General features: G+C 38.1%; 1 protein-coding gene across 5 annotated transcripts in view; it reads left to right on the forward strand.

Moving 5' to 3' along the window:
* Window positions 1-12517, forward strand: part of MBTPS2 (membrane bound transcription factor peptidase, site 2) — a 46557-nt gene that overhangs the window by 18233 nt on the left and 15807 nt on the right. For 4 of the 5 annotated variants that reach the window (XM_004769187.3, XM_004769188.3, XM_013064903.2 and 1 more), the window contains exons 6-7: window positions 5878-5996; window positions 6892-7072. In XM_004769187.3, coding sequence (XP_004769244.1) covers window positions 5878-5996; window positions 6892-7072 — 300 coding nt within the window. Of the gene's footprint in view, window positions 1-113; window positions 1917-5877; window positions 5997-6891; window positions 7073-12517 lie in introns of those variants that run through there. The other variant, XM_045089403.1, reaches the window with a different exon arrangement.

Below are 12517 nucleotides of genomic sequence, written 5' to 3' on the forward strand. Positions count from 1 at the left end.
CTTCCGCGTCCTCCGAGTCTTCAGCGTCTTCGTGCTCAACCGCCCACCCCTGCCTCTGGCGCTTGCGCTTTCCGCTTTCCGCTTTCCGCTGGAGCGCTTCGCTTTTCTGTCAGCCTTTAACACAGCCTTCCAGCCGCCCGCTCGCTTTCCGGGAACCAGAGCCTTCATGGAGCTCCCAGCCATGGCTTCAAACGACACTCTCTACATCTCCACGGAAAGTTCGGAGTTCCTTACAGATATTGTGGAGCTGCACCAGATCCATGTGGAGAGCGCCCCAGTAGAGACTGTCCCTGTGGCGTCCATCCCCATGGAGACCATCCCTGTGGAGACAATACCCGTGGTGGAGGCCATTCCTTTCGAGACCATCCCTGTGGAGGCTATGGCGATGGAAACCATCGCAGAGTACGAGATTATCAGCGGCAATTGGGTCCACGGTGGCCACCACCATCCACCTCTGATCGCGCTGCAGCCACTCTTTACCAACAACCCGAACCAAGGGGACCACGACCAGGATATCATCATGGTGCAGACACAGGAGGAAGTGGTGGGCTACTACGAGTCAGACAACCTGCAGGCCCACAGCAGTTTCGAGGACCAGGTGGTCCTTCCGGTTGATGAAGATGAATGCTTCCAGCAGACCCTGGCTTCCTTGTCTGCCTCCGCATCCTCATCAACCCGCAGCAAGAAGCGCAGCAGCCAAAGCAAGAAGGCCAGCTGTAAGAAAAATTACACGACCAGTGAGCCGCGGGCGGGAAGTAGCAACTCCGAGATGGGCGCCAAGAAATGGGAGCAGAAGCAGGTGCAGATCAAAACTCTGGAGGGTGAGTTCTCCGTCACCATGTGGTCCCCGAGCGAGAAAAAAGACGATGAGACAGGACAGATAGAGAGCTCAGCTCCTGATTATTCAGAGTACATGACCGGAAAGAAGCTTCCTCCCGAAGGATTACCTGGTATTGATCTCTCAGATCCTAAACAACTGGCAGAATTTACTAGAATGAAGCCAAAAAAATCCAAAGAAGATGCGCCAAGAACCATAGCTTGCCCTCATAAAGGCTGTGTGAAGATGTTCAAGGATAACTCTGCTATGCGGAAACATCTGCACACTCACGGTCCTCGAGTCCACGTATGTGCAGAATGTGGCAAAGCTTTTGTCGAGAGCTCAAAACTAAAACGACATCAACTGGTGCATACTGGAGAGAAGCCCTTCCAGTGCACATTTGAAGGCTGTGGAAAACGCTTTTCCCTGGATTTCAATTTGCGTACACATGTGCGAATCCATACCGGAGACAGGCCCTACGTGTGCCCGTTTGATGGCTGTAGTAAGAAGTTCGCTCAGTCAACTAACCTGAAATCTCATATCTTAACACATGCGAGGAACAAAAACAGCCAGTAAAAAGAGAAGACCCTTTCTAAACTTGGGAGGTGTCTTCTAGGAGTGTGATTGCAAATAAATATGCCTCTCTTGTGTATTGCTTCTAGGGAAATAATTTTTTAATGATTCCTACACATCTAAGGGTCATGTTTTAGTAGACTAGTAAAAGTGAAAGTAAAATTTTTAAAAAAGTATTCTTTTATATAAAATACATGGTTAAGATGTTATATCTTGTTCTGTAATGCTATTTGAAATACATGGTAGTTTTGTAAAATTTGGTCCCAATAGGAGGATAATTTGTGAACGTCATATCAAAAGACAGTTCATTACACAGCTCTTCTAAAAATGGAACTTCTTTTCAGGGTTTTTTAAAATATGAAGCTCATGTATAGCTTGCAAGTTTTTAAAATTCTGTAGTTTCCAAATGTTCATATTTATACTTTTAGGAATATGTTTGGTAATTCTTTGTATGTTTTTTTCTGAAGATTGATAATGTTTTGCATGCATAACAATGAACAATTACATACGTATATAGTTTCCTGTTTAAAAAAAAAACGTAGGTTTTGTTTGCTATCTTAATTTTGGTTGTATTCTTTGATGTTAACACAAAGCTAACTTTTAACTGCACTGTTTTCCTTGGTCTTGAATTAGATGTGACTTAAAAGTATTGGTCAATTTAAATCTATTTTAGTCATTTTATTTCCCCAAAATACTGCTGGGTGCTGCTGTTTAGTATAATTTCTTTGCATGTTCAATTAGAGAGTGGTGCTCAGTTGTAGAATATATTGTATATATATTGACTTTTTAACACTTGATGTGTATATCTTGTGTAATAGAAAAAGCAAAAATAAAATACCTCTTCTGAAGAAGGAAAAAAAAAAAGTGCCTATATAAATACCATAGCTAGAAAACAGAGAAAATGGGGAGGGTGCTACTGTTATTGGGTGGGTGGAGGCTAGGGATGTTGGTAAACATCCTGAGGTGCACAAGATAGTTCCCCACATCATAGAATGATGTGGCCTAAAATGCCACTGGTGTCACTGTCAAAAAACTCTGCTCTAGAAAAAGTAAAAGTTGTAACAAAGATTCCTTTGGTATACTTACAAACAAATCATTAATGGACAAGAGGTTGTTTAAATAAGGGAAATGTGTATGTTCTACCACCCTTATTGCCACTTAGCCATCATGGGCAAATCTGGAGTTTAGCGGGGTGATGTGATACCAGCTGCATCCCTAACAAGAGAAAAGAAGCTGCCCGGAGATTCAGGAAAGCAGTGCTGCTCTGTGCCCCGCCCCTGTTTGGATGGGAAGATGTTAGGGTCTATGCTATGGTTGTGTGGTGGAATTATCCTGATAAGGGAGAAATAGTGAGAGTGTAACTCTCATGACAATCTGCTCATGGACTGTCATCCTGAGGAGTTGGGGAAAAGCTGGATTTAACACATGTTAGCAGTGGCAAATCTAATCAGTGTTGGGGATGGATTATCTTGTGAAATTGTAATGGGACTAGCAATTGACGGGGGATTATAACTGTATGCCTAAGTTTGTTTCACTAGAGTAGATTCCAGTGGGCAAAAAAAAGTTTTGTTTTAATTTTGTTTTTTAAACGAAGCTATGAAAGCAGTATAAGAAAACACCAGGTGAGTATCTTTATAATCTTGAACTGGGAAAGACAACACAAAGGAGCAATTTGACCACACCAAAATGTAAAATGTCTGCATAGGCAAAACTATAAACCAAGCCAAAAAACAAACTGGAAGAAAAATTGTAATACCTCTTACAAAGGATCAAATTCAGGGGCACTGGGTGGCTTGGTTGGATAGGATCTGCCGTACTCTTACTCTCTCACTATCTCTGTCTCTCTCTCTCTCAAATAAATAGTCTTTTAAAAAAAGGACCAAATTCTTCAATATATACATTCAGGCATAGTATATACAAATTAGTAAAAATATATATATATATAAACACGTGAGGGATAGAAATAGTTCTCAACAGAAATACAAATAGTCCTTTAATAAACATGGAAAATGTACAAGCTTAAACAAATCACAACAGGTTTTACTTCTAACATAGCAGATGACAAAATCTATCATCATAGCATCCAGTGTTACAGGGTAAGGAAACCTATGCCAATTATGAGAATATTAATGCAGACTCATTGGAGATCAATTGTTTTTTTAAGATTTTATTTATTGGGGTGCCTTGGTGGCTCAGTGGGTTAAAGCCTCTGCCTTCGGCTCAGGTCATGATCCCAGGGTCCTGGGATCGAGCCCCACATCAGGCTCTCTGCTCAGCCGGGAGCCTGCTTCCCTCTCCCTCTCTGCCTGTCTCTCTGCCTACTTGTGATCTCTGTCTGTCAAATAAAATCTTTAAAAAAAGATTTTATTTATTAAGAAAGAGCACAAGCAGGGAGGAGAGGAAGAAGCAAGCTCTCCACTGACCAGGCAGCCCATTGTGGAGCTTGTTCCCGGGACCCTGGGATCAGGACCTGAGCTAAAGGTGCTCAACTGACTGAGCCATCCAGGCAGCCCTGGAGGTCAATTTCAGTGCACATTTTTTGACCCAACAATTGCATTTCTGGGTAACTTGCCAAACCCCCACAGATGCATACTTAGATATATAACAATATGAACAAAGCTTTTTGTTGCAGCATTGTATGAAAAATGTAAAACAACCTAAGTGATCATTAGTAGGGAAACTTATAAATAAGTCCGTATGTGTTTTTTTTAACATGGATTACTCTAATGGATATAAGAACTGGGCATTCTGATAAATTAGTAAAATAATGGATATAATAAAATAAAGTAGTGGATTTAAGAAATGGGCTAGATATGAATATGCAGCTGAGGGGAAAGTCCAAAGTACATACATGGAAAAGCAAAACATAGTTTCCAATAAATGGTTTGATACCATTGGTGAATTTAAAAGATTTCTCTCTGTATAGAACAGAAAAGATTGTTTACCCATTGTGTCCTGGACTAGAATTACTCGATATTTCTGGAATTAAGCAGCTTAAAAAACTCAAAAAGTGGAAGAACATCTTAACAGTGTGAATAAGGTACATGAAACATGTCTTAGCCAGTGTTTGACTACTATAATAGCTAAAAATAACAATGGCTTGAACTCGTGAAACTTCCCAGATGTAGGTAGTTCAGCACTGATATGTTAATTCTGTTATTTGGAGGACTCGGGCCCTTTCTATCTTGTTAGCTCTACTATTCCCAACACGCAGCTTCTACGTCATGGACTCAGGTTTATCTCCATCATAGCTCCAATGTAGCTGTAGTGCTGTCCCCATCACCTCCACTTATATCCTGTTAGCCAAAGTGGCATATGGCCATACTCAGCTTCCTGTGAGTAGAGGAAATGACTTTAGGTTACATCTCTGTCGTTATATAACTGATTCTCAACCACTGGTGCTGTTACCCTCCTGGAGACGTTTGGAATGTGTGGGGCATAGGGTGCATTCTTTGGGTGCCTCAGTGAGGAGAGACTACTAATGGCATTTAGTGGATGGGAGTCAAAAATGCTAAATATCCTGTAATGCAAGGGACAGACTTGTACAAAGAATTGCGAGGTTCAGAGTGCTGGTAGAGCACACACCCTGCTGCATGAGAAATACTGTAGAAGAAGGAAAGGCTAGGTATGGAAGAGAAGGATATCTAGTGGATATGCTAATGATTGTTTAAGCCCTCTCTCTAGAGGGGAGAATGAGGAGCTCTCATATGTAGTATTTGCTGGTTTCTGTGGTATAATTACTCCTGCCTTGGCCAATTTCAAGGTGCCAGCCCAAAGTCCCTGAAGGAGGAATTAGGAAGAGATGTACACAGTCAGCTGTGGCGAGCTGGTAGGACCAGCCTCCAGCACACCACTGAGTTCACCTTAACCTTCTCTGTATTTAAAAAAAAAAGAAAGAAAGAAAGAAAACCTCTGTATATACGGTACATATGGTTATAGTCTGTGACATGGTGTAAGTTACTGTGTTTGGTCCATCAATAGTAATTCTCCATAACAAATTAATTCTTAAAACACTCCCTTTTTCCAAGTATCATTTGGATTTCCATAAACCAGCTCAGCAAGAATGTTTTTTAATTTCATCTTTCATTTGAATAGCTTTGAAATTTTTTTCAAAGATCACAAGTATGCTTTAGTTAATAATGTATACATTTTCTGAAAAGAGGATGAAGCAAGTAAAATATTAATTCACTTTATATTTTTACATATATATATATTAGAATATATAGATGCTACTAATGTTAAATCATATTAGTATATGGTCTTCCTAATGTGGTATTAAAATGCTCATTTTACATTTCAGTACCTGAAATGGAAGAGGCCTCTAACTGAACATCTTTCCTTAGTACTAAAGTAGATCTATCTGCTTCACAGCTTCTTGTGATTACTTCGCTAATTTATCAGAATGCCCAGATGTTACGAAGTCACACACCTAGATCATTCCTGTACCCGGTTGAGCTTACTCTTTTTTTTTTTTCCTCTCTTTTCAGGTATCTGGCATAATTTCGTCCTTGCACTCCTTGGTATTTTAGCTCTTGTGCTCCTCCCTGTAATTCTCTTGCCATTTTACTACACTGGAGTCGGGGTGCTTATCACGGAAGTTGCTGAGGTAAATAATGAGGATTTTGTGGGGTGTTCATTTACCAGACTTCATGGTATAACACTTGCATTTTATGTTAGGAACATATATTCAAGTTTTCACATGCAGAATGTTCAGTTTCTCCTGAAGAAATTACTATAATCCTTTTAAGTTGAGCAAAAAGTATTTTGAAACCCATTGGCTTTTTAAAATTACTTAAAATTGTTTCTGTTCTGAGTTATAAATAAAGAGAGTATCAAGATTTTCTGCCTGTACTTTGTTGATAAAATGCATCATTTGCCTTTACTGTTTATTTTTGTAACTGTGGTTTTTGAGTCACATGTCCTTAGTCCTAAGTAAAAAGACTGAAACTGATGGCCAGAACATTTCATAGGAGTTTAAGTTACTTTCTTCAACTCTTCATTTCACTGCCTTAGGCAATAATTACTACAATGGCATCAAGTCTTCCATTCAGACCTTCCGAAGAGGAAAATTACCTTTGTGAGTCCCTGGCTCACATGTTCATTGTGCTGATGGTATTGTCTGCATATTTGGGAGTGTGTTTAGATAAGGACTTGTCTTATAATTTTATCCACTGAGGGTATACAAGATAACGAAGGCATTCTGATGACTACTTACACAAAAAAATTCTAATAGTTTGGGAAAAACTTTATCATTTTAATCTTGATAGTTGGCAAGTGGGGTTTTTTTTCAGTAATGAAAAATTCGGAATCTTGGAAAAGTAGGAAAATTGTTAGGTATTTTGTTAATGTTCCAGGACTATACATCTTGGATTCAAAGCCGGCTTATTTTTTGCATTGGTGAAAATATTGTACCTAAGTAGCTCAGTGTCTTTATTATTTGGTCAGATTAATCATAGCTTGTCTTCATACGTTATCTGATTTGGTTGTACCCTCTTCCCAAGGACTCACCTGCCGTTGGACCCAGAGGCCTTTTTGTGGGAGACCTTGTCACCCATCTACAGGATTGTCCTGTTACTAATGTACAAGATTGGAATGAATGTCTAGATACCATCGCCTATGAGCCCCAAATTGGTTACTGTATTAGTGCATCAACCTTACAGCAGTTAAGCTTCCCAGTTAGAGGTGTGTATATTTCTTCAGTATAATATAATGCTTCAAGCAACAGTGCTTGCCATTCATCAATTCTTAGACCATGTCTATAGATTTATTTTGTTCTAATTTCTTTAAAGCAAATCAGTAAAGTACTAGTAGGCCCAAACTAGGAAATTTTCTTCTTGGTAAGTTGGGTACTAATATTTTTAATTGTTACTGAATTTCTAACTAATTTCATAATACTATATTTGACTTCTAGGACTTTGGTATCTGATTCTTTGTTCATTTAGAAGAACTTGTGTTAAGTCAGCATTCAAGCTCAACCATAACCAATTAACTAAATTCCAGTAATTAAATACCCCCTTGCTGTATGGGTGGTATCATATCCAAAGCTATTTGGGATAGAGTTATTCTATGTGGCAGGCATCTAGAGGAAATCATTTTGGCATCCAAAAATAGCACTCTGAAGTCAGATCTTTTGTTCTGTGTAGCAAGTGACAAGGTGAAACAACTTTATTCTCAGAAGCTGCCAGATTTATTTTGAATTCTTTCAGCTCTGAAAAATCAGCCTCCCAAGTCTTTATACAAAATCATGGGGCCCAGATTATTGTCAGTGTTGAAAAACACAAATTTTGTTCACAGACTATATTTTTAAGTCAAGAAGTACCCTGGATGCTTGTCCACATCTACTCGGGGCTAGGAAATATAAATAATCAAGAACAACTTAAGTACTGTGTGCAAGAATGGCAGAGTAGTAGGAACTGATTTTTAAATTTTTTTCAAGTGTAATCTTCTATGTATAATACAATCTTAAGAACTTTTATTACTATAAAAGGTTGTCAAACATACATAAAAGTCAAGAAAGTAGTATGGGGGTGCCTGGCTGGCTCAATCGAAGGGGCATGCGACTCTTGATCTTGGTCAGCGTTGTAAGTTGGAGCCCCACATTAGGTGTAGAGATTACTTAAATAAATAAAACTTTTAAAAAATGAAAAGAAAAAAATAGTAGTATAAATGAAACCTCCTGCATCCTTCTCCCAGCTTCAGCAATTATCAGCATTTTGCCAGCTTTTTTTTTTTTATCTAATTAGCCCACTTTTGGGGGGAGTATTTTAAAGCACATCCCAGGCATCATATCATTTCTCCACGAACTTTAGCATGTCTTTAGCATATGATGACCTTTTAAACATGACCATAGTACTGTTATTCACATCTAAGAAAAATTAACACCAATTTGTTCTACTAGTTAGCATTCACGTTTTCCTAATTGTTTTTCTCATAGTTGGTTTAGGTTGAATGGTATGCACTTTAAGTGTCTTTGAACTTGGAACAGTTCCCCCTCTTGGGGGGGAGGATATCATTTAAGAAACAGTCATTTGTTTTGTCAAATTGCCCGTATTCTGGATTTGTCTGGCTCTGTGTTATCCTTATGATGTTGTTAATATGTTCAGTTATCTCCCAAATCCCCTATAAATGGTCATTAGGTTTAGAGGCTTGCTTAAATTCTGGATCCATCTTTTGAGGGGGTGAAAATATTTCATAGTTGTTGCTCACTACTTCCTATTGCATCATGTCCAGAGGCACATAGTGTTACACCCTGTGGTAATGTTAACTTTGTTCAGTGGGCTAACCTGATTCTTGAAGGTTGAAATATTTATCAATTTTTCTTGTTCTCAAGAACCATTTACCATCTTCCCAAACATTTCAGATGACGCAAGGTTGGTATATGTCCTATAATGCATTCTTCTCTGAGAAAAATGATACATTATCTCATACTTCTTAAGTCCTTTATAATTTTCCTCCCAATTTCTTTAAATTTGATATAATTTCTATTGAATTACAAAAGCCAAACTGACACAGTAATCAAGTCAAGTTCTTTCTAGTAGAACTGTTTTATTTAGGGTAACTGCATTTCAGAAATTTAAGGTATTGTCCTTTCCTGTCAGACAGAATGGAAATGAAAATCTTCCTGAAATACTCTGAAGCTCTTATTTACTTTCTGAGTATTTCACTTTTGTGGGTCATATGCTGTATTTTGGAGATGTTTGTGTAAACACCTAAAGCAGTGATTATTCTTTGCACACTAATAAAAAAAATCAGCCCCCAAATAATTCTTCAGTATTCATTTTATCTCCTTAGAAGTGACTGTATTAGGATACAGGTTGGTTCTACATGATGACTGTGTCTGATAAACCTTTACCTCTATTTAACCATTTTAAAATGGAGTACATATATTTAGCTAGCTTATAGGAATCCTAATGACTGTAAATGTAACTTCAAATAAATACCAGATTAATTTTTAATGGCAGACTTGACCACTGGGGCTGTGGACATTTTTTAAAAAGCTATGGATTAATAATAGTATTTTAATATCTAGATATGGTTTTTTATCCTTCATTATAAACATTGGGGAAACATACAGCTAAATATGGTAATACAAAGTGGCCAGTAATCCAAAAGTGATGATTTGTGTTCATTTTGGAGTGGAATTTAGTATACATAATTAAAATTCTAGGAATTTACACCACTGCAGAAAAATAAAGCCACCTTAGAAAGATCTGACCCTGGAAGTGCATGTAAGCTGTCCCAACCAGTCATATCTGGCCACTTACCTCTCATGGTATATTATTAAATTTTTTAAAATATAATCAAGCAGACTGGAAGTTCTCCTTAAAAGTATTAACAAATAGATTTCTGTCAAGTTAGAAAAATGTGGTTAATCTACCTTGTGATTTAAATTGTTTAGACCTACTTTTTTTTTTTAAGATTTTTATTTATTTATTTAACAGACAGAGATCACAAGTAGGAAGAGAAGCAGTCCTCAGAGAGAGAGAGGAAGAAGCAGGCTCCCAGCTGAGCAGAGAGCCCGATGCGGGCCTCGATCCCAGGACCGTGGGATCATGACCCGAGCCGAAGGCAGAGGCCTTAACCCACTGAGCCACCCAGGCGCCCTAGACCTACTTTTTCTTCTGTTAATCCTTTCCTTTTTTCTCTTTCCTGAAAGCATTATCTTGAGTAAGAAAGGCTGTACTAAACAAGTCCACCATTTGAACTACATTTTCAGGATCATGAGATTGAAAACTAAAGGCAGCTGGATGGCTCAGTTGCTTTATAAGTGACTGCCTTCAGCTCACGTTATGATCCCAGGGTCTTGGGATCAAGTCCCACATCGGGCTCGTTATTCAGTGGGGGAGCCTGCTTCTTCCTATCCCTCTGCCCTTCCCCCTGCTTGTGTGCTCGCTCTCTCTCTCTCTCTGTCAAATAAATAAATAAAATCTTTTTTAAAAAACAGCAACTGCTCCCTAAAATGAAGCTTTGAGCTCAGATTCAGATAGCCCCCTTGAATAGCCTGCATGCCTATTCGGAGGAGGCAAGAGTATATCCCTGTAACTGCCTGGCAATGAGAATATTGTCCTGTCCCACATATCTTTACCTCAAATGAGAAAAGACCCTTTCCCACCTGGTTTAAGATGATAAGAGGAAAATTTCAGAAAGACTTTCCATATATTTTGAGTACCTAGATTGTTTTTATGCCTGAATCTTCTTTAATGTTTGGAGTAAAGTATCTGTTTTTCCATTGTGAACATCAAGTTATGATCCAGAGGTTTTTTTGCTATCCTAAACTGAAGAGATAATGTGTGTGTGTGCATGTGTCTGTATGTGTAAGTTTATAATTTTTTAACTACCGGTTACTAGGTGATGCTGATAAAAATTCTACTGTGGAACTAAGAATAAATAACTAGGCTTGCCTCCCTATGTTGGAGCCCTAACTACATTTATATATTTAGTGTAAGAAAATTGTTCAGTTCATTTTAGTAATATAGAAAGTAGTAGGGGAGCGCCTGGGTGGCTCAGTGGGTTAAAGCCTCTGCCTTCAGCTCAGGTCATGATCCCAGGATCCTGGGATTGAGTCTCACATTGGGCTCTCTGCTTGCCTCCCTGCCTACTTGTGATATCTCTCTCTCTCTCTCTCTGTCAAATAAATAAATAAAATCTTTAAAAAAAAAAAAAAGAAAGTAGTAGGGACTATGAACTGTAGATTGAAAAAGTCTCTTCTTTCCAGTCTTATTCTAAAATTAACCTCTGGTAGGGTACCTGGCTGGCTCAGCCAGTGGAGCGTGCAACTCTCAATCTTAGGGTTGTTAAGTTTGAGCCCCACATTTAGGTGTAGAGATTACTTTTTTTAAAAAAAATTAAAAATATAATAAAATAAGCCTCTGGTCTAGACCAGTCTTTAGAGGCTAGACTATGTCAACAACTGTGTAGAGGCCCATCTTAGTGTATATTTAGAGTATGCAGATTCTCCCTGTAGTAGAATTCTGCCGCTGATCTGTTCTTGAATTACCTAATTGTCTCCCAGACTGAGGAGATTTAAAGGACAATTCTAATCATCTAGAGTTAAATTCAACCTATGAATGCCTCCAGGGCCTCTCATTGCAATCTTGAATTCTCGTTCTAAAGTAGAATTAGATTGGTCTCTCATCCTTAATAAAACTATGTACACTAATGTGAAAATTGTCTGTGGCATTCCTATCTTATAGGTTAAGAAATGAGTTACAAAAACTGGCTTAGCAACTTGTCCTTAAATGTGACCCAGTAGAAAAGATTATAAAATAGTTTTTAAAACTACAACTCCTTTTAATGGATAAATAGAAATATCAAATTTACTTCTCAAGTCACAACAAAATATTTAACTCTTTATTGGAAAATTATGTTTGTCAGGAGGTATTTAAACTTGTCAGGATGGCCACAGCCATGGATTTATGTTTTGGTTGGAGTATTCATCATAAGAAGAAGTCACAACATAGAGGTTGAAAATTGATGATAACCCAGAGGCCAAAGCCAACTTCAACAGATACATTTGGTTTGGTCTGTGTGGTAATTTTTTTTAATATGAATATCAATTAGATGCCAATGATTAAAATTCAAGAGGTTTCACATGAAAGTACAGATTTCAGATTTCTTTTGGAATAAAATAGATGATCTGTGAAATCAGGGCCCCAAGTTGAGTAGCCTAGCTGCTAACCCTTTAAAACAGGATGTATGTTTCCTAATTCATCACAGTCCCAACACTTCCTATTTTTTCCAAACACTATGCACTTCCTTTATTTGCTTCCTGGTCGGCCCCTTTAAGCATTTGTGTTACCAGACATGCTGTATCAAAAGTGATATCAGATTCTTGACTTTCAATTCTGTATTGCATACATTCCTCCAAGAAAAGTTAGTGATCAAGCATCAGATGTAAATTTTGTAAATAATTACTAAAACAAAGGCAAATGTAGTCAATGTATATTGAGTTATGTACCTTATGTAAGATGGAGAAATTTTTTTCTCAAGGAGCTCAATCTAGTCAAGGATATAGACCATGTGATAGGGATTGAGGAGTGTATTTGTGATGAGCACTGGGTGAGGTATGGAAGTGTTGAATCACTATATTATACCTGAAATGAATATTACACCGTATATTAACCAATT

This window comes from Mustela putorius, unplaced genomic scaffold, assembly GCF_011764305.1.
Source record: "Mustela putorius furo isolate JIRA1106 unplaced genomic scaffold, ASM1176430v1.1 tig00003836_pilon_pilon_pilon, whole genome shotgun sequence".
NCBI classification, from domain to species: Eukaryota; Metazoa; Chordata; class Mammalia; order Carnivora; family Mustelidae; genus Mustela; species Mustela putorius.